At 42.9% G+C, this 23,030-nt stretch overlaps 1 protein-coding gene across 3 annotated transcripts in view; it reads left to right on the top strand.

The window, feature by feature from the left end:
- The window catches only part of TTC8 (tetratricopeptide repeat domain 8), a 55,641-nt gene extending 43,387 nt beyond the window's left edge, over positions 1-12,254 (top strand). For all 3 annotated transcript variants that reach the window (XM_073610365.1, XM_073610366.1, XM_073610367.1), the window contains 6 exons: positions 1,517-1,627; positions 2,753-2,892; positions 3,015-3,189; positions 5,974-6,096; positions 7,629-7,712; positions 10,723-12,254. In XM_073610365.1, the coding sequence (XP_073466466.1) occupies positions 1,517-1,627; positions 2,753-2,892; positions 3,015-3,189; positions 5,974-6,096; positions 7,629-7,712; positions 10,723-10,839 (750 nt within the window). In that variant the 3' untranslated portion in view covers positions 10,840-12,254. The remainder of the gene's footprint in view (positions 1-1,516; positions 1,628-2,752; positions 2,893-3,014; positions 3,190-5,973; positions 6,097-7,628; positions 7,713-10,722) is intronic.
- The last annotated feature ends 10,776 nt before the right edge of the window (positions 12,255-23,030 follow it).

Genomic DNA, 23,030 nt, shown 5'->3' with positions numbered 1-23,030 from the left:
GTCGGTGTTAGAATTAGGTTGTTTTTAAGGAGCACAATTCAATGATGCTTGAACAAAAAAGAGCTGCATGGTTGAGCTGCCGGCAGGAAGCCTTTATTGCCCAATGCCACAAAAAAAGCCCAGTGAGACATGTCAAGGTGTTGGGCATATTGTAACCAGGCTTTTTTGTGGAACTTGTGCAGTAAAGGCTTCTTTTGTGGCAACTTGACCATGCAGCACTTTTTTTTTCAAGTATCGTATTGTGCTCCTTAAAAACAACCACACCATCTTTTTCCAGAACAGCCTGTATTTGTCCGGAGGTTACCTGTAGGTTTTTCTTTGTATCCCGAACAATTCCTGTGGCAGTTGTGGCTGAAATCTTTCTTGATCTACCTGATCTTGGCTTGGTATCAAGATATCCCCAAATTTTCCACTGCTTATTAAATGAATGAACAGTACTGACTGACATATTCAAGGCTTTGGATATCTTTTTATATCCTTTTCCAACTTTGTAAAGTTTCATTACCTTGTTACGCAGGTCTTTTGACTATTCTTTTCTGCTCCTCATGGCTCAGTGTCTAGCCTGCTTGGTGCAGCCATGTGAGAGCTAACAAACTGACTATTTATACACAGACACTATCCTTGAACGAAAGACAGTTTTTTGGCATTTTGGCATGGATTAGTCATATTTTCAATATAGATGCCAAATGCCAACATTTCACAATTTCTGCCAGGGTATGCAAACTTTTGAGCACAACTGTGTGTGTATGTATATGTGTGTATGTATGTATGTATGTGTGTGTATGTGTATATATATATATATATATATATATATATATATATATATATATATATATATATATATATATATATATATATATATATATATATATATATATATATATAGCATTTTTAAAAATATTTATTTCAGGTACTTGTATAACGCTGTCAATTTATCATTTTCTATTTTGAGTAACTTCAGTTGTTGATATATTTATTTTAATATTTTTACATTGTAGCTCAGTCACACATACTGGATTGGGTTTGAGAACACTTGTTTTTTTTACTGCTGCTGATTGTGAATAATGGTTGTTTAATCATTTCACGTGGCACAGACTTTATAAAAATCGGATCCCCTTATCCTTCTTCCTTTTTTTTTTTTTTAATTTCTAGCACTACCTTTTTCTTTTATAATATATATATATATATATATATATATATATATATATATATATATATATATATATATATATATATATATATATATATATTACACAATTAAAAAAAATACGTTTTATTTCTCAAATAAGAACATTATATCAGTGATCGTTAACTTGTGATCTGTCTGACTTTTGCTGCTCATCAGCTCTCCTTATTGTTAGTGTATTTTATTTGCAGCCCAAGAGCATTCCTCTTCTTCCAATGTGACCCAGTAAGCTCAAACGGTGGGACATTCCTGGTCTAGAACTGCAGTTATCTTGTAATTGGTGAGCTGTGTGATTGAGCCCCACTTTTTAATTGTTTCTCTTTTTTTCAGGTATATGTACGGATGGACCAACCTCTGACCGCTCTGTCCCTTTTTAAACAAGGTTTAGACCGCTTTCCAAAGGAAGTGATGCTCCTTTGTGCGGTGGCACGGATCCACGAGGTGGGTCACGCTGCTCTTCATTTTTTTTTCTTCTTTTTTTATTGAATTCTAAACCTGGGCCCAGAGCAGGCCTCAGTACTGTATGGAGTATACAGGAGGATTCTAGCAGTATGGTTTAAAGCCCCATCCGATGCCTTACATTGCTTTGTCTCTGTAGCCCGGTGTGTTATAATTTTATAACTGATTTTTAGCTGGGAAAGCCTTAAAAATCATTATATAAATGTTGCATACATGTTAAAGTGTTACTAAAGGCTGAAGGTTTTTCACCTTCATGCATTCTAAACTCCCACAAACTTTAGTATGCAGCTCCCCCTGCAGCCCCACCTAATACTTACATGAGCCTGATCGCAATCCAGTGATTTGTGCAAGGTCAGTTGCTCTCCCACATCTCTGCCTCTTCATTGGCTGAGAGCCATTGGCTCCCGCTGCTGTCAATCACAGCCAGTGAAGGGGGGTGGGGCTGAGCCTCGCTTGGTGTGTCTTGCGCGAGTGTCCCCCATAGCAAGCTGCCTGATAAGGGGGCAGTCGGAAAAGATAGGAATTCCAGCGTTAGACCCGAGAATCCGGGCTGTTAACGGAATCGCGACAGAAGACCACCACAGTGAGTGAAGAGTGGGGGCTTACCAGATACTAATGCCCCTCGCAAGAAGAGGTCCCAAAATGCATTATGCCAATTCACACACAGTCTCACAGCTCTCCAAGGGTCCCGACAGGTTGCTTCAATGTGTCCCACCAATTGGAGTATAGCAAGGCTCCACACAGACAACACAGGCAAGGATTTCTAAATAGACAAAAATACACTTTCCATAACGTAAAACCGTATGCACAGCAACATTTAATAAAATCAAATGCACTTACAAAGTCCAAATGTTGTACCAAATGTTTCCCAAAACTAAGATGGCTGTGGCTGGATCGCTCATGCGCAGTGGCGTGTGTTCCGGGTCCATCCTACGCATTTCTTCATACATGACCTCATCAGAAACGCGTAGGCCAGAGCCGGAACACACACACACACACGTATCTGTCCAGGTCTGTTAGATTATGAAATATGTCTACAGGGAAAATGTTTGTGCTGTTGGTAGTTTGGCAGGAAGGCAGCAATATATTTTCATTTTGATCATCTAGGAAATGAATAACCTGACCTCATCCACTGAATACTACAAGGAGGTCCTTAAACAAGACAACACCCACGTGGAAGCCATTGCGTGCATTGGGAGCAGCCATTTCTACACAGACCAGCCAGAGATCGCTCTGCGATATTACAGGTCAGCAGATTTCTGGGTGCTTGGAAGTGTCTATGGTGCATTTGTAACCTTTTACAGCGATTAATAATGTAGTGGCTGTTCTCTTGTAATAAGTCATTGAAGGTTTCCTTTTGTCCCCACAGGCGGCTCCTTCAGATGGGAGTCTATAACTGCCAGATGTTTAACAACCTGGGCCTGTGCTGCTTCTACGCTCAACAGTATGACATGATCCTTACGTCATTTGAGAGAGCCCTGTCCCTGGCTGAGAATGACGAGGAGGTGGCAGATGTTTGGTACAATCTGGGGCATGTTGCTGTGGTGGGTACACAGGTGTATAATTCAACTAGCACAAGTGTTGATGTCAAGTATCTAGCTAGAGGAGTGTTGGGACACTTGATCTGCACGTGCTTTCTTGCTTTAGCTCAGTGACTTAGTAAAGCAAGGGTCAGAATGACCGTCTCAGAAGCATGAGCTTCAAAACCATTTCGATATTGGCAGCTCCCATATGAATATTTTGATAGGTTCCTTTCAAACTGTCCTCTGGTGTTTTTCCAGCTACATCATGGTGGTAGACTCAGGTATGGTACAAAAAAAATAGAGGGATCCTTTTTGTTTATGTAAAATACACACAGGGGGAGATTTACAAAAACTGGAGCGCACAGAATCTGGTGCAGCTGTGCATGGTAACCAATTAGCTTCCAGGTTTTATTGTCAAAGCTTAATTGAACAAGCTGAAGTTAGAAGCTGATTGGTTACTATGCACAGCTGCACCAAATTCTGTGACCAGTTTTAGTAAATCTCCCCCAATAGTGATGACATTACATAAGAAGAGCTACGTGATTTAGTTATAGAACATTTATACAAATCCTGAGGTGTATCTGAAGAGCAGGAAGTCCACATATTATACAGTATGTATATCATCTGTTCACAGAATACAAACATGGGCATTAAAGGAGAAGTCCAGCCTGAGCTTGTTTGGCTGGGCTTCTCCTATGGGTCACAGGAGTGCAATTCGTTTTGCACTCCTGTGACCCTTTTTCAGCAGAGAGCGGTCTGTAGTCTGCTCTCTGCTGACGTCACAGGGATTAGTCCAGGCACCGCATCATTGCGACAATGGAAGTCGGGATCTGCCAGGTATCTTGACTGACACCCGTTTCAGCCTCTCAGCGAGCCGCTGAGAGCCGGAGACGGCCACTCCCCGCCCCACCACAGCTTAGCACTCCAATGAGCGTGGAGGAGCAGAGCGGAGAGATGCTGATTGACAGTCAGCACCTCTCTGCTCGGGGAGCTGTGAGAACCGAGCCATGAGCGTTGTTCGATCGCTCAGTTCTCAGTGCAGAGACCACCTAGGTAATGATGGGGGAAAAAAAACACAAACCCATACTTTTAACCTCTTTGCGGAGGCGGCATGCAAATATGCGGCCTCCAAGCAGTTGGGCCTTGGCGACGAGTGGCCGCCTATTTATGTACCACGTTGTAAGCACAGCTGTGCTGAGAGCGTGTTCCCTGTGCGCACCTGGCACAGTTACTGGCAGCTAATGGAAATCTTTCAATCGCTGCTTGGGAACTTTCTAATCATGTTAGCACCGTGACAGCCAATCACGGTGGTTACATGATCATAAACCCTGCCAATGCCCCCCGGCATCTGTAACCCCTTAAAGGGCTGGGAGATGGCGGTGCCAAGGTGTTAAAGTAGAATTATAGGCAAAATGTTTTTTTCATTTTGGATAGAGTAGGGGAGGGTTATAGCAGCCAACCTGGCAGATTTCCCTTCACTTCCTGTCACATAGCCATAGCCAACAGGAAGTGAGAGGAAATCCAAATTAAGAGAATCCCTTGGGGCCCTCGGATCACCAGAACTAGTGACGCCATAAGTAGATTTCCCCTCTATTTCTTTTCTGGGGACAACCCAAAATTTTGAGATTTTCTTTTATTTTCAATATTAATTCTAAATAGGACTAATAGAGAGGGTGAATCTCCTTAATGGGGACACAGACAGCAATAAAAGCTGACTGGGGTTCTAATCCCTCTCCACTCTATCCAAAACTGAAAAAAAAGTTTGCATTCAGTTATACTTTAAAAGAGAAGTATGGGGTTCCCCCCCCCCCCCCCCCCCCCATTTATACTTTCCTAGGTGGATGCAGCATCGGACTGCATCTGTCCCCCGACACCTAGGAAAGTATAAATGGGGGGGGGGACACCGTCGATCACTCGGTTTTCAGTGCTTCATGAGCAGTGAGCTGCAGACTGTCAGTCACAGCTCTCTGCTCATCTCCCTCCTTGCTCATTGCTTCTCTGAGCTGGGGAGGGGGCGGAGCGGGCCGTCTCAGGCTCTCAGAGGCTGAGACGGGTATCAGTCCAGGCACCTGGTGGATCCTGACTTTACTGTCACAATGATATCCGTGACGTCAGCAGAGAGCGGACTTTAGCCCGCTCTGCTGAAAACGAGTCACAGGAGTGCAAAATCATTTTGCACTCCTGTGGTCCATAGGTGAAGCCCAGCCAAACGAGCTTTATCTGGACTTCTCCATTTAAGGTCCACTAAATAGGATACAATGTTGACTTAATAAAGATCTCTGTTTAATTTAATGGTACTATGTAGGGGGGGGGGGGGGGGGTCGCGTGCATCAGAAGAACGGGGAAGGTAAGGCAAAAAGAAGGGAGATCGTAAAAAGAAGGGGGAAAAAAGGGAAAGGGAGTATAAAAGAAAGGTAGCTTCTCAAGTCAATTAGGTTCTGTCTTTGTCCATTCCCTGGCTTATTTTGAGATTACAGAGCTATATTCAGAAGAGAATTAAAACTGGTGCTAATAAACAAGTTTTCCTGAACCTTTCTTCTTGGTGTAAGAGAGGATAAGGATAACATTTGATTGTGACATCACCCTTCACCCCTGCAATAGTGTTGGCCTGGTTCCTTTAAGATGGGGGGTCCCCTTTTGGAGCCATTGCTTGTTTCAGGCTTATGAATCTGAATTCTGATTATTTATCATATCCCAGGAGCACGTCCTTGATGGGAGTGGATAGTTTTATTGATTTTTAGATCACTGCCATCCTTTATATTATAGACTTTTTCTATTGATCTTCCCCGTGTTTTGCTATTTTAGGGGATCGGTGATCTTAATTTGGCATATCAATGCTTCAAGCTGACTCTGGCCAATAGCAACGATCACGCAGAGGCTTATAATAACCTGGCTGTCCTGGAGATGCGCAAAAATCGTTTTGAGCAGGTTAGTAACTTGGAGTGTTTTTTCATAAAGCTTACAAGGATGCTTGTCATGTGTCCTCTGCGCAGTACTGCAGCTGTTCTGTTCTAAATGAATGGCAGTGCGGTGCAGCACACAAAGTGCCATGATTAGCACTTGATAAAATGCGTTATTGAAGCCAGTCTTCTTGTTCTTGTGAATCATTCCTTCTTAATAGAAGCCGTAATGTAACCCTCGATGGGGTAGGATAGGTATACTTTTAGGGCCAGTTGATGCAGCAGTGATGGTGAACCTTAGCACTCCAGATGTTTTGGAACTACATTTCCCATGATACTCATGCACTCTGTGGTGTAGTTGAGCATCATGGGAAATGTAGTTCCAAAACATCTGGGGTGCCAAGGTTCGCCATCACTGGTCTAGAGTCACACATGTGGGCGTATACACAGTTGTAAATGACATCCCTCTCCCTATCTCCTCCTCCATGTCCACTAACCAGCTAAACACAATGGGGATGGGGTATTACACTTTGATTGATGGAGGCTTCAACTCCCTGGTCTAAAACACAGGCTGAAGGGGCGTGACACAGCCTGTGCCTGGCAGAAATCTGCCCACACCATGTTATTGCCAAATATATATATATATATATATAGATAGATAGATTTTTTTAATTTTTTTTTGAACATGTGACCAGCAGCAGAGAACTAGAAGCTCCTTCTGCTTATGTTTCCCTGCAGACAGGCTGGGAGAGAGCTGGGTCATGTGACAGCTGTGTATCAGTTATTAAAAAAAGTACCTAAATTTTTTTTTTTTTTTAAATGTTAAAATAATTAGTGCCGTCATCCATATTTTGAAGTAGAAGGGACAATGTAAATGAAACCCTGTGTGTTTAGTATCGCTGTAAAAAATGCATATGAGTACCCATGATGTGACCAGTCTGCGGGTTTTTTTTTTTTGTTTTTTTTGTTTTTTATACTGGAATGGCTGGGCTTGGTGGGAGAGAACTCTGTGGTACTCCACATCATTTCCTTTCTGGGCACCACATAGAACTACTCATCACATCCATCCATTGGGATAGCAGTGTCAATTGTGTGCTTTCATTGAGTGGGTCTGTGGGTGGTATATGGGGAGTAGTCTCTTGTCTGGAGATCATGCAACAGGGGTGGGTGGCACTGGACGAACAGTGGGTAGAGCTGGGCAGAGATTAGAACAGAAGGGGCAGAATTTGATTAATCCTGCCCACTGCTCTTTAATGCTGGTGGTGGGGATATTACACAGGAAAAGTGAAGGGACCGGCCACCCTGATGAAGATGGAGCAGCCACAAGTGTCCGGTCTCTTGGAAAGGTAGAGCCTCCGAGGGCTAACTTTTAGGAATGATATGAGGAGTATGGTGCTTTTGTAAGTTAAATGGAGCTAACATTACTACTAGGTATCAAAGTGCCTACCAGACTACTAAAGATAGATTTTGCCTGGAGTGGGGCCTTAACGGAATATTCTGGAAAATGTACGTTGTATGCGAAATTCTATGTGGTGACACGTTGTCTTGACATCCCTCCAGGCCCGAGCTCTACTGCAAACCGCGGCGGCCCTGGCCCCTCATATGTACGAGCCACATTTCAACTTTGCTTCCATCTCCGACAACGTGAGTATCTGGATCGGAAAATATGGCAGCTGGTTGATAAATTTAAAACAAATGTAGAGGTTACCCAGTTGGGAGTGTTAGTTCATTAAGTAGACAATGCAAGACCGAATTCAACTTTATAATGAACACCACACTTGGCATTATCAGGAAGTATTGTCTGTCAAAGATTAATTCCAGGAATTCAGCAACTTTGCAAAAAGTGAAGGCACACTGAGTTAAAGCGGCGCTCCACCCAAAAGGTGAAGCTCCGCTTGTCTTCCTCCTCCTCCTCCCCCCTCCTCATCTGCCACCTTTGGCACCTTTTCCGGGGGAATGAGTACCTAGTTTTGACAGCTACCCGCTCCCCCCTGGAAGTTTGCCCCCCCCCCCCTCCTTCCCCCCGCAGCCTTCTGGGACACTTCACAGGTCCCAGAAAACTGCAACCTATTCACAAAGCGCATTGCTCTTCATGCAGTAGGAAACCGGCTGTGAAGCCACAAGGCTTCCCTGCCGCTTTCCTTTAGTCAAGATGGCCCCGAGGATCTCAAACCCCATCATGCTCACCAGACGAGCCTCAATTTCTGTCTTCCCCACTCCCCTGTCACCATCCTTCACTTTTCCACAATGCAGTACTTCTTCCTCCTCCTTTTTATAATTGTTTTAAAATATTGAAATAAAGGATTTGGCGCTATACATGTTCATAAAAAACTTTGCACAAAGAATAAATATACAGTGCATCAAACCTAAATGTGCACACTAATGAAATAAATTGTCATAATAGCAAAATAGCAAGCAAAAAGTCCATAAGTGACAAATCCCAACACCAGATCGAAATGCTCTGGGGTATTGATAGGGTTCGCCAGCATTGGAGAGGTACGGACATGACTAAAGTGTTGCAGATGGAGACGCAGTGGATATATAGACTTCAATCTCTTCAGCCTATGGGATTAAACATAGATATCGACTCTACAATGTTTTTTAACTGATTATTGATTGCAGTAATCTCTTTAATCGGTTGTATTAGATTTTCAGATTAGACCCTGGAAATACCAGGGCTTCTATTTGAATATTACATTTTTAGCATCACAATACTTTAAAGAAGTCCTTCACGTCTTTTGTATGTTCGACTATTCCTTTTTTTTTTTATTTGATTATTTATTTTAGGCATGAATGTATTGGTAATTTTGGCCATATGGATATTCACCACTAGATGGGGCTGTCTTAATTATTTCCTTCAATCATTAAAGGGGTTGTAAAGGTGTTTTTTCACCTTAAAGCATCCTATGCGTTAAAGTGAAAAGACACCTGGCAGTGATCGGACCCCCAAGCTCCCCCCCCCCCCCTCCTTTTACTTACCTGAACCTCAAACTTGTCCTACGGGGGCGCACTGTCTCTTGGCTCAGGGGTTCACGGCTGTTGATCGGATAGATTGATAACAGCGCAGCCATTGCCGCTGCTGTCAATCAAATCCAATGATGTGGCCGCCGAGGGGCGGGGCCGAGTCCTGCATTCGCCGTCTATGGATCCGATTGCTGGACTCGGGAGCATGCCCGCAAGGTAATCCCCCTGGAGAGCGCTTCTTCCAGGGGATTATCTAATGCAGGGAGGAGCCGAGAGAACCACAGAGGGACCCCAGAACAGCAGGTTCGGGGCTACTCGGTGCAAAACAAGCTGCGCAGTGGAGGTAAGTATGACATGTTTTTTATTTAAAAAAAAAAAAAAGGAACCTTTATTATCACTTTAATGTGCCAATCTGAATTCATTTAGTTCTAAATGGCATCCATACACTAATATATTTTACCCATCACTTTGTAGATTATAAGTTTTTTTATACATTAGTCAGTTAATTGATTTGGTTTTATGGTTGGCTATTAATGTGCGGTGTGGGCATTATGTGTGCTCCCTAGAGGCAGATTCTGTATCACGTTTTCATCCTCTCCTCCATTTTGGAGGAGCCTCACCAATAGCAGCCTTCCCATTCACATAAAAGCAAGCAGGAAATGGCGTTGTGTCACTTCCTGAAGACGCCAATCACAGCGAAACATATGAGTGGAGGATCCGTCACTTCCGGGCCCTAACTTGATACCCCATACAAGGCTTTGCCCTCCGGAGCGAGACGTGGAACGCACGCCATCCCTAGGGGCATAGCTGACTCGCACACGCTGATTACACCTAGTGCCAGGCATTTCAACATGTGAGTGTAACTACTATTATTGCTGCTGTTTTTTATTTTACTTTTATTAAAAATGACTACACTATGAGACTTTTATCTGTGTCTCCTGTGGAGTCATTTTTTACATCCTAGTTCCATCGTGAGTGGCCATTGGAGTAGATTTATACTATTAGCGGAACCAATCTGGTATTCCAAAAAACGTTTTTTGACCGTCCTGTAAAAAGGGATCAAACCTCTCTGGTGAGTGGCCATCTTCATACTGAGCACTCGTGGGAGAAGAACTAGAAGTTATATCTCAGAGCATTTCGATTTGGTGTTGGGATTTATCACTTATAGACTTTTTGCTTGCTATTATGACAATTTATTTCATTAGTGTGCACATTTAGGTTTGATGCACTGTATATTTATTCTTTTGTGCAAAGTTTTTTTTTTTTATAGACATATATAGCGCCAAATCCTTTATTTCAATATTTTACACAGTTTAGTGATTTGTTCACTTTTAAAGGGGCAGCTGTTTGCTGTATGTTCTCATCCCCATAGGGCGCAACTATTGGTACATATTTTTTTGTTATTGTTTTAGTCTCAGTCCTTGTTCTTCTAGTGCAGTGATGGCGAACCTTGGCGCCCCAGATGTTTTGGAACTACATTTCCCACGATGCTCAACTACACCGTGCATGAGCATCATGGGAAATGTAGTTCCAAAACATCTGGGGCGCCAAGGTTCACCATCGTTGTTCTAGTGTGACCCCCATCCCCTTCCTCAGCAGTGTCGTGGTTTCTAACCTGATAGGGTCTATACTAGCTGACACCACTTTCAATTGCAGAAACATGGTTACAATTTTAATGTTTGTGTTTCAGGTCGGAGACCTCCAGAGCAGTTATGTGGCCGCGCAGAGGTCAGAAGCCGCCTTTCCTGATCACGTGGAGACCCAGCAGCTCCTCGAGAAGCTGAGGCAGCATTTCGCCATGATCTGAGTCGTCCTGCACACATGGCAGATAATAGGCGCTGAGTAGTACCGACAGGCAGAGTAGTGAAAATGATACAAAGCTGACCTCTGATCGTTGTACTGAGGGGACACTGATATACCCACAGAAAAGGTCTATATAGGTGTTACCCATTTCTTTCTGGCTTTACAGGACCTCAGCCTGTGGGAATGTGTGCCATAGGTTGGTTCCCACTATAGCATTAGGAAAAAGCTCCATTTTAGTTTTTGCTGGTCTTTATTATTAGCGTGTCTTGCTGTGCTTTTGAACACGGCAATAATGTGCTTTAACCACTTGCCGACTGGCTCACGCTGATGTACGTTGGCAGAAGGGCACGTACAAGCATATTAACGTGCCTGTACGTTGCCCTTTAAGTAGCAGTTTGCGTGCACGCGCGTGCCCGCTGCTAGTGTGATCGCGGGTCCCACGGACTCGATGTCCACGGGGATACCCACGATCGTCTCACAGAGAGGAAGAACGGGGAAATGCTGATGTAAACAAGCATTTCCCCGTTCTGCCTAGTGAGACTTGACACTGATCACAGCTCCCTGTAATCGGGAGCGGTGATCAGTGTCGTGTCGCACACAGCCACTCCCCCCCACAGTTAGAATCACTCCCTAGGACACACTTAACACCTACAGCGCCACCTAGTGGTTAACCCCTTCACTGCCAGTCACATTTACACAGTAATCAATGCATTTTTAATCGCACTGATCGCTGTATAAATGTGAATGGTCCCAAAAAGTGTCCGCCATAATGTCACAGTCACGATAAAAATTGCTGATCGCCGCCATTACTAGTAAAAAAAAAAAAATTATTAATAAAAATGCCATAAAACTATCCCCTATATTGTAGACGCTATAACTTTTGCGCAAACCAATCAATAAACGCTTATTGCGATTTTTTTTTTTTCCAAAAATATGTAGAAGAATATGTATCGGCCTAAACTGAGGAAAAAATGTTTTTTTATATATTTTTGGGGGATATTTATTATAGCAAAAAGTAAAAAATAATGCTTTTTTTTTTTCAAAATTGTCGCTATTTTTTTGTTTATAGCGCAAAAAATAAAAACCGCAGAGGTGATCAAATACCACCAAAAGAAAGCTCTATTTATGGGGAAAAAAGGACGTCAATTTTGTTTGGGAGGCACGTCGCACGACCGCGCAATTGTCAGTTAAAGCGACGCAGTGCCGAATGTCAAAAAGTGCTCTGGTCTTTGGCCGGCCAAATGGTCCGTGGCTTAAGTGGTTAAAAAAAGCAAAAAGGCTCCCATTTAATGCACACACTTGACGCTTTGGGGGAGATTAATTATGCCTAGAGCACTCAGAATCTGGTGCAGCTGTGCATGGTAGCCAATCGGCTTCTAACGTCAACTTGTTCAATTAAAGAGCAACTCAGCTTTTTTTTTTCTTTAACAAAAGTGATCAGGAGGGATGAGTATGATCCATCTTTTTCTAGGCTGCTGACACTCGGCAATGTGGGGGAGGGGGTCAGGGGCTTGTAGTAAAGGATAACTTCACAAAGCAAGTTGTCCATTTAACCATTTCCTGCTGCACGCCGATATACGTCCTAACTTTGAAGAGGGATATCTTTGTTATGGCAGCAGCTAGCTGCCATAACCCTGGTATCCTCTTCTTCGGCGGGCGGTTCAGTTTCTGATAACAGTGGTCTCTGCAGCGGATTCGCCACGAGATCACTTGTATCGGCGGCAGGAGAGGGGCCCCCCTCCTGCGGCGCTCCGGTGCCCTCCGCCGCTTACCGGAGCCGTCGGCAGCGGCGGAGGCGATCGGATCCTTCTTCCTGCTAGGCACGGAGACGAGTGAGGGGAAGATGGCCTCCCACCCGTCTCCCACCCGTCTCCATACCATTGCAGGGCGGAAGCAACGTCAAAACTTCCGCCCATTTTTTTTTTTTTTATTGCATTTTAGTGTAAATATGAGATGTGAGGTCTTTTTGACCCCACATCTCATATTTAAAAGGTCCTGTCATGCTTTTTTCTATTACAAGGGATGTTTACATTCCTTGTAATAGGAATAAAAGTGACAGATTTTTTTTTTAAAAGAACAGTGTAAAAATAAAAGGTAAAAAATTTTCTAAACGCGCCCCGTCCCGTCGAGCTCGCGTGCAGAAGTGAACGCATACGCGAGTAGCGCCTGCATATGAAAACTGTGTTCAAATCACACATGTGAGGTATCGCCGCGATCGGTAGAGCGAGAGCAATAATTCTAGCACTAGACCTCCTCTGTAACTCATAACATGCAACCTGTAGAATTTTTTTAAACGTCACCTATGGAGATTTTTAATGGTATAAGTTTGTTGCCATTCCACGAGCGGGTGCAATTTTGATGCGTGACATGTTGGGTATCAATTTACTCAGCATAACATTATCTTCTACAATATAAAAAAAAATTGGGCTAACTTTACTGTTGTCTTATTTTTTTTAATTCAAAAAAGTGTATTTTTTCCAAAAAAAAGTGCGCTTGTAAGACCGCTGTGCAAATACGGTGTGACAGAAAGTATTGCAACGACCGCCATTTTATTCTCTAGGGTGTTAGAAAAAAAAATTATAATGTTTGGGGGTTCTAAGTAATTTTCTATAAAAAAACAAAAACTGTTTTTAACTTGTAAACAACAAATCTCGGAAAGAGGTTCGGTCCTTAAGTGGTTAAAACAGACCCAATTTATATGCATGAAGCTAAAAAAAACCCTTTAGTGTGCAGCAGCCGCCCTCAATACCCCTAATACTTACCAGAGCCCCATCTCGATCCAGCCATGTTGCACGAGAACCTCGGCTGCCCAGGATTGTCCCTTCTGATTGGCTGAGACTAGGGCTGCAACTAACGATTATTTTCATAATCGATTAGTTGGCCGATTATTGTTTCGATTAATCGGTTAATAACCGTAAAAAAATTAAAAATAAAAAAAAAAATTGAGTTACTATGAAAAGTTTTAAAAAAAGGCAATTTATTCCTAAATATCTCTATGCAGTGGTAAATATAAATAACCAACTATATGGTTAGAGAGCAAAATATCTAATCCACTCTGAGAATAACAGACAAAAGAGATACACTGTATATACCAGTGATGGCGAACCTTGGCACCCCAGATGTTTTGGAACTACATTTCCCATGATGCTCATGCACTCTGCAGTGTAGTGAAGCATCATGGGAAATGTAGTTCCAAAACATCTGGGGTACCAAGGTTCAACATCACTGGTATATACTAATAGAGGAGATATACTGTGTATACTATTAGAGGTTGAATCTGGTAAATATCATCAGACTCAGAGATCAATTTTTTTTATTTAAAGAAAAAAAGTTAAAGACCGTTTTGCAGATTTTCAAACAGAACTGTAATATATTATATGCTGGCCATACAAAAACAATGTCTTCCTTAAAAAAAAAATGTAATTTTAGGAACGTTCGTTCGATTTCCTAATCGTTAGTGAGGTAAAATCGACGTTTGTTTTCAACCACACTGATGGGAAAATTTAGAAATAATAGAAAACTTCTTGGTCTTAGGAATTTTCAGACAGTGGATGTGGTTTTCGTTCAGAAATTACATTCATTTTAAAAGAGAATGTTAAAAGCAAGTGAAATTTTCAAACATTCTTTCATTCAGCGAATGTACAAAGATTTTTTTGGCTGAATATTCTCATCTGAAAATTGACCGGTGTGGCCAGTATAAGGCTCGTTACACACCTATGCAGTTTGCTTTTGATCTGTTTCTGCAGTGCTTTTTGCTGTGCGTTTTGATTTTTGCAAACGTGATTTTGCTGCGATTTGCATTTTTTTTGTGCTTTTTTTTTTTGGCCAATTTGTTGTTGGGCAGATAAAAAAAAAAACACAAATTGCTGCAAAAACACACTACATGGTTTTCTGCAGCTTCTCCATTAGGCTCGATTCACACCTATGCATGTTGCTTTTGAGCGTTTTTGGAGGTTTTTTTTTCATGCTTGGCACGTTTTTGAGCAGCGTTTTTGCCGCGTTTTTGCCGCGATTTGCGTTTTGCGTTTTTTTTTTTTTTTTTTTTTTTTTTTTTTACAGTCTTAAAAAAAAATTACAAAAAAAAAAAAATAAAAAAAAAAAAGGCAAAAACGCTGCAAAAACGGTGCACTTGCGTTTTTGATGCTTGTCCATTGAAATCCATTACATGCAAAACGCTGCTTTTTGCATGAAAAAAAGTCCCCGACCCTTTCCAAAAACGCAGAGATACAAAAAAGCATTGATGTGAACATGTTCCATAGGAACCCATGTTAAAAAATTCCCGTGCATTTCTGCAAAATGCAAAATGCATCAAAAAACGCGCTAGTGTGAATGGAGCCTTAAAGTATATTGAACCAAAAAAACACCGTTTTGCATTGAAAAAAGTCCTTGACACTTGCCAAATATGCAGCGGCTGAAAAAAAAAGCATAGATGTGAACTTGTCCAATAGGAAACCATGTTAAATGAACTGTAGTGTGTTCCTGCAAAAAAGCACCAAAAAACACATAGGTGTGAACCAGGCCTAAGACGTTTAGTAAAATAATGGGGTTAAAAAAAAACTAAAATTAACCTTTTATAGTACAAAAAGAACAAATCGCTACTGTAAGGGGTGAATATTTTTTACTGTGGAACAGTGAAAGTAATATTTACAATAGCGATTATTTGCTCTTTTTGTACCATAAAGGGCTAATTTTATTTTTTTAACCCCCATTATGTTACTGGCCGATTAATCTATTATGAAAATAGTAATCGATTAATTTCATAATTGATTAGTTGTCGATTAATCGATTAGTTGTTTCGGCCCTAGCTGAGACACAGCAGCGGGCGCCATTGGCTCCTGCTGATGCCAATCAAAACCAGTGAGCCAATGGGGAGAGAGAGAGGGGCCACGGCCCCGTGTCTGAATGGACACATAGAGCTGAGGCTCAGTTCAGGTACCCCCATAGCAAGCCGCTTTCTGTGGGGGCACTTGGCAGGAGGGAGGGGCCAGGAGCAGAAGAGGAGGATCTGCGCTGCTCTGTGCAAAACCATTACACAGAGCAGGTAAGTATAACAAGTTTATTTTTACACACAAAAAAAAGACTTTAATCTCACTTTTTAAAATTCTGGACATTGAACAAATGTAGAGAAGATGGTGCTGCAGATAAACAGGTACAACTTATGTAGGGAGATTTGTTTCATCGCTGTGTATCACCTGAGGCCAGTCACTTCACTGGGTATATGGAAGGGTTTACCACCACTTTCAGGGCTTGTTCACACCATACGTGCATGAAAACCGATTGGGAAACCGCACAGATTTCACTTGCAGAGACATCAGTTTTCATGCGCGTCAGTTATGTGCCCTGTTCACACCAATGTTAATGTCATGTCTGTTTTTTTTTTTTTTTTTCCCGTGCAGAAAACTGCGTAAATGTTGCGATACCAGTGTTGTGGTGTGAACAGGGCACATAGAGAACAACTGTTTTTTTTTTGTTGTTTTTTTTTTTGTGCACTTGCAGAAGGCGTGCCGAAAAACTGATGTCTCTGCACCATGGTGTGAACAAGGCCTAACGCTTTAAAAAATAATTACATTCCCAGCATACCAGGAATGTTAAAGAGGAACTGCAGCCTGCTCACCTAATTTTGTAATAAAAACATCTTTTGATATTCTGAAGCTTCCCTCCAACCACTTTGCAAATTATTTTATATATACTGTGATTCTGTACTTGCCAGATATGCTGCAAAAATCTCCCTCCACTGAGTCTGTCTGCAGCCATTTTAACTGTGGGCAGCTGAAGCTGCTGCCTGTTCATTTCCTGGATTGACACAGAGGCACACCTCCAGCTGTGCAGCTCTCATTGGCCCGCTAATGACTCATCCCCCCTCCCTTCCTGGCAAACTCAGGAGTGAGAGAGCTGTGTATGATGTCATAAGCCTAGGCTAATGACCAGACAAGAAACAGGAAGTGGGCTGTATAAGGGATTTACTGAGAAAAAAAATGTTTTACTATCCAAAGTTAAAACAACAACAAGGGGAGAGGATTTAATAGATGGAAATATGAAAAAAATGACTGAAGTTCCTCTTTAACTGTCACATTTGCTTGTGTTCTGTTTATGACCCCAGTCATTTGATAGTTTAACAGTTTGGTTGAGGACACATGTGCAGCACCATGCCACTTGCACATCAAACAGAAGCTAAGATGGCAGCTTCCTTGGCTGAAGTGGATAGGAGGGTTTAGTTCCACTATAATTACATCTGGTCCAGCACCATCAGGATTGTGCAGCTCTACATAAGCTTTACTTTGCTTTCCTCTGAGGTCGGTCCACATGGAGCACTTTCCTGTCATTCCAGGCTTTTGAGTGGCAGCTGGTACAGTGGGAATTTTGGCACTATGGGAACCGATATGAAGGTCATTATAGACAGAGGCAGAGTGCTGTCGGCTTAGACATTTCCATCCCTCTTCTTCTAGAAAGCATTTATATGTGGATCTGTGTTTTATGTAAAAGGCACTTATATGTATATTTGTAATTAGAGAATAAATTATTTTAGCATTTGCAATCTGTGATCTGTCCTACTTCTGTGAATGATAAAACATTGCAATGGGGGAGATTTAAACTGATGAACTCAGAATCTGGTGCAGCTGTGCACAGTAGCCAATCGGCTTCTAACTTCAGCTTGTTCAGTGAAGCTTTGACAAGAAAACCTGGAAGCTGATTGGTTACTATGCAGAGCTGCACCAGATTCTGAGTGCGCCAGTTTAATAAATCTCCCCTAATGTTTCTTTGGGAAGAAATGAGGATAAAGGAGCGTGCCCGGTGATCGAAGAGGTAAGTAATTTTGTATTTTTATTTGAAGTTTCAGAAATAAAAAGAGGCCAACGCGTTTTGGTGGACTAAAGACTCCCTCTTCATCGGGGCTGTTTGGAAAAGTGTAATAAAAAACAAGGATAAAAAAAACAAAGATAAAACGAAATACAGTGGAACCTTGGTTAACGAGCAACGCGGTTAACAAGCGTTTTGAAAGTGCAGTACCACATTTGGCCAGAGGTGCGGGGGCGCTGGTGACACTCAGAACGGTTCAGAGCCGTTCGGAAATATTCGGAATCGCTCGGAAATACTCCTTTCCCGAGTGTTTCTGAGCCTTTGTGGCCCCCCCCCCCCCCACCTCTGGCCACATGCGGTATTGCATGCAATAGAAGTCAATGCGGAACAAATTATCTTCGTTTCAATTGACTTCTATGGGGAAACTCGCTTTGATATGCGAGTGCTTTGGATTACAAGCATTCTCCTGGAACGGATTATGCTTGTAGTCCAAGGTTCCACTGTATGTATAAATACTTAAAATTAAGGGGTCACAATCAGAACCAATCGCTTACTGAATGTTATGCACAAGTATTGTGTAAGAAAGCTATACAAACATGTACATACAAAAATATTTAACCATTATACTGAGGATATCATTTCATGTACATTATAGAAGTAGTTGTCAATTGTACTGTCATAATTGTGTGTGAAAAAACACGTAAAGCTTTACATATATCTGCACATATATTTTTGTTAGGAAAAAGCGTTTCAAATTAAAACTGGATTAAAATGTATTAAAAAACAAAACAAAAAACATATATAATAGACACACAATCTGAAAATCATAAGAAAAATACTGCTATCGAAGGGATCGTGCAATAATCTGATCGTTAGTACACAGCTTTCAAGAGCCGATCACATCAATTCATCTGATTATTATCCGAAGGGACAATCACGCACATTTTTCTCATGCAATACCAGATCATGTCATTTTTGTTTTAACCGCTTGCGGACCACCCCACGCAACATACTGCGGCAGGGCGGCCGCTCTGTGCCAGATCGTGTACCTAGTACATGATTGGACACTCCTGGGTCTCGGGCGCATGTCGCTGGTGACCCACTCCCGCTGTGATTGGACACAGCGGGAACCCAAGTCGATGTCCGCCGGGACACACCAATCGCTCAGGACACAGGCAGAATGGCGGTCTGCCTATGAAAAACAAGGCATGTGAGAGGCAAATGTACTGATCCTGTGTTTCTGCTAAGCAGGAACACGGATCTTTACCCTCCCCCACAGTTAGTAATCGCTCTGATGAAGAAAATTATATATATATATATAATGTGTGTGTGTGTGTGTGTGTGTGTGTAAAAAAAAATGTTTTTTTTTGTTGTTGTTTATAGCGAGGTGATCAAATACCGCCAAAGGAAAGCTCAATTTGTGGGGGAAAAAAAAGGACATCAATTTTATTTGGGTCCAGCGTTGCACGACCGCGCAATTGTCAGTTAAAGTAACGCAGTGCCGAATTGCAAAAAATGGCCTGGTTAAACCTTCTGGAGTCGAACTGGGTAATCAGTACAGTTGTCGTTAGAAAATACAATACAAATACACTACAACACATGACATTGCTTCCGAATTTTTATTCTGACTTACGGGAATTGGCACTTTAGTAAACTCTTCATTTTTGATATGCAACTAGCATACAAAAAAAAAAAACGGACGATCTGTCGCACAATTTTCGGATGGCGTGTACAAGCCTCTAGCCTTAAAGGGGTTGTAAAGGTTCGTTTTTTATTTTTTTAAAATAACAAACATGTCATACTCACCTCCACTGTGCAGCTCGTTTTGCACAGAGTGGCCCCGATCCTCCTCTTCTGGGGTCCCACGGCAGCTGTCTCGGCTCCTCCCCACAATAGATAACCCCCTCGGGAAGCTCTCTCCAGAGGGGATTACTTTGCGGGTGCGCTCCCATCTCGTACACTCTGTGTCCATAGACACAGAGTGTATGTCTCGATCCCGCCCCCCGGCGGCCGCGTCATTTGGATTTGATTGACAGCAGCGCAAGCCAATGGCTGCGCTGCTATCAATCTATCCACTGAAGAGCCGAGAAGACCGGGCCGAGAAGCCAGCGCGTTCTCGACGCGGGACTTTCAAGGGCTCAGGTAAGTAAACGGGGGGGGCTGGGGGGCCTGTAACTATCAGATGATTTTTCACCTTAATGCATAGGATGCATTAAGGTGAAAAACGGAAGGTTTGCAACCCCTTTTAATGTGAGTGTGGGCGATGAGTAGCGAAACAAGTGAAAGTTCTACCCAGAAACAATTTGGTTTCAGACTTTTGCAAAAGATTTCGACCATCCCGCCAAGGCTTCATTTAGACGAGATGCTAACGTTGCCACACCTCTGGAAAGCGATCAGTGGTCGATTGCTTTATAGAAAGCATTTGACAGGTGTTGAGGTGCAGATATATCACTTCCTCGCCACCGGTTTTAACCCTGTAAATGCTGCATCACCGAAACTGCATGTATTACACCGTTACCCCATTCAATTGAATGGGTCAGTACTGCCCGCCGAATGCAGGGGGGTAAAATTGTAGCAGTGAAGAAAAACATTACAGCTGCGAAATGTGTGCGCAGCTGCATCTGACTACCCTTGCAGCTTGGGGGGGGGGATGCAACTTAGCTATCTGTTTTTACTACCCCCAACCTGAGCCCACTAATGGCCCTGAAGAAGGTCCACATCCCCCCGAACCATGTTGCTGTATACTTTCTACCAGTTGCTAAAAAGTAAGGAAGGAAATCATTTTGCGTATGGCTTAAAGCGAGCTACACATTATCGTTTTATATATATATATATCCTGAGGAAGCAGTCCAGGACCAACACAAGGTGCCAACAACTATCCAGTGCTGCCGTAGTTGGTGGAATCCAAATCGTTTGAGGTAAGCTGCCCAATTTTACTTTGGAGGGAATTAACTGTCTTTACTTTTTTACTTTCTTATACATGTATATAAGATCAGCTTAATGTTGACTATTTTCAGTGTGTGCCCATGTTTTCCTGTCTTGTTCCTCCCCTGCTGAAGTTGCTTACTCTGATTTCACTGCACACCGTGAGCTTCTCACAATGTGCATTAGAAGCTGCAACAAGTCAGATAGAGCCCCCCGCCTCATTTCCTGGCTGGAGGACGTCCAGCATTGCCTAGCCCAAGGTTTCCTAACCTTTTTTTTAGTTGCCAACCTGCGCCGCAGATAAACTGCGGCAGGTTGGCTCGGCTGCGCAAATCACCGTAGGTATACATCGGGCTCGTACACGGCAATCTGTGGGCACGCATGCTCCCATTGGCCAGCGGGGGGGGGAGCCAATCAGCGGGTCTGGCTGACTCCATGTCTGCTGGATGCCCGCAAACGTTCCCCGCAGTGACAGAACGGGGATCCTCCTGTGTAAACAAGGCAGATCTCCGTTCTGTCAGGGGAGAACACACAGATCCTGTCTTTCTGCTATGCACGAATAAGGATCTGTGTGTTGTCCCAGTGAGCCCATCCCTAATACAATTAGAACACACACAGTGAGGGAACACATTTAACCCTTTGATTGCCCCTGATGTTAACCCCTTCCCTGCCAGTGTCATTAGTACAGTAACCGTGCATATTTTTAGCACTGATCACTAATAACGTCACTGGTTCCCAAAAAAAGTGTCAAAAATGTCCGATCTGTCTACCGCTATGTCGCAGTCCCGCTAAAATTCACTGATCGTCGCCATTACTAGTAAAAAGGAGATAAAAAAAAAATGCTATAAATCTATCCCCTATTTTGTAGATGCGGTAACTTTTGCGCAAACCAATCAATATACACTTATTGGGATTTTTTTTAACCAAAAGAATGTAGCAGAATACAAATTGGCCTAAATTGATGAATACATTTTAGTTTTTTTACTTTTTTTTAGGAAATGTTTTATAGCAAAAAGTAATAAATGTTGGGTTTTTTCAAAATGGTTTTATTTTTTTTTTTGTGCAATAAACAGAAAAAGACTAACGCAGAGGTGATCAAATACCCCCAAATAAAAGCTCTATTTGTGGGGAAAAAAAGGACATCAATTTTATTTGGGTACAATGTCGCACAACCGCGCAATTGTCAGTGCCGTATCGCAAAAAATGGCCTGGTCATTTAAGGGGGTAAATCCTTCCGGGGCAGAAGTGGTTAAGGCACCCCAATCTAGAATTTAAAAAAAAACTAAATAGTTTTACATAATGCCGCAACACCCAAATGCGTAGGACACCCCACATTAGCAGTGATTTATTCTTCCAAAGCAAATACCTTTTGCACACTGGTACTGACTGGTATTCCAGTGTTTCTCCTCTCCCTCAGTTTCTCTATGCTTACTCGGCTAATGTGACCCCAGAGCTGATGGAGGGGGGAGGGGCAAACATGAATGCTGTGCAGGTGCCCATTGTCCTATTTATCAAGCTAAGATCAAGTGTAGTATCTGTTCTTATCAGTTGTTAGGGAAAGAACCCTGACCCCCTTTGCCAGTTCTGGGGTTTAGTTAGTACTTCCCTGATGTAATTAGATTGGAATGGTGGGGGGGTGGGAGGGCCTTTCTTTTTTCCTCCTAGGTTGATTGTGGCCTTGTGCAGAAGGCTTATACCCGGTTAGAGGCAAGGCTCTCCCTAAGTTCTGATGCCTTCCTGGTAGGGATGGGGCTGCACTGGTCTGGCCAAGGAAAGCCCTTGGTGTGATTGTGCCCCTGGAGTGGCAGTCCAGTAGTGCCATAATTTTCACAGTGTATGGGGTACACTTTGAGTTTATTGGCACCTTGGTCACTGCATCACACCTTTTTTTGCACCTGCCTCTAGGGCCAGGCTTTTTGGCTGGGACCAGAGGTATTTTTGACTCCTGGTCGAAGGGCCGGCCGTGGTATTGCCCCATAACACTTTAGCACCTTATCCCTTTTCATTACTCCCTTTTTTATGTGTGGCTGTCGCGTTTATCGCTTTTGCACAGTATACTTTCTCAAAGCACAATTAGTAGGGTGGAGGTCCTTGGGCCTGCCCTGAAAGTCTTGGGAGGGGGTGGACATAGCCTTCTGGCTTGGTTCGCCTGCTCTCATGGGGTCTCCCTTCGTACTTGGGATTGGCCTGTTTCGGCAGACCTCCCAGAGAACGGGGTCCACCTGGTCTTGGCTCGGTAGGCCAGTGAGTACCTCAGTCCCTGTTAGGAGCCTTGTGCCTCGGGGGATCAGTGTAAGGGTCATTCCTCTTTGGAGGAGGTCCATGTGTACACTCTGTGCACTTTTGTGTGTACAGTTTTGTTTTTTGCCCCGGTTGTCAAGCCTCGTACACACGATCGGATTGTTGGCCAACAAAGCATCAGACTTTTGTCCGAAGGGCGTGTGCCTGGATTTTGTCTTGCATAACGGCACA

The sequence above is a fragment of the Aquarana catesbeiana genome, linkage group LG13 (genome assembly GCF_042186555.1).
Source record: "Aquarana catesbeiana isolate 2022-GZ linkage group LG13, ASM4218655v1, whole genome shotgun sequence".
Taxonomy (NCBI): domain Eukaryota; kingdom Metazoa; phylum Chordata; class Amphibia; order Anura; family Ranidae; genus Aquarana; species Aquarana catesbeiana.
Note: the sequence above shows the minus strand (reverse complement) of the source record. Positions and strands in the feature narration are given on the sequence as shown.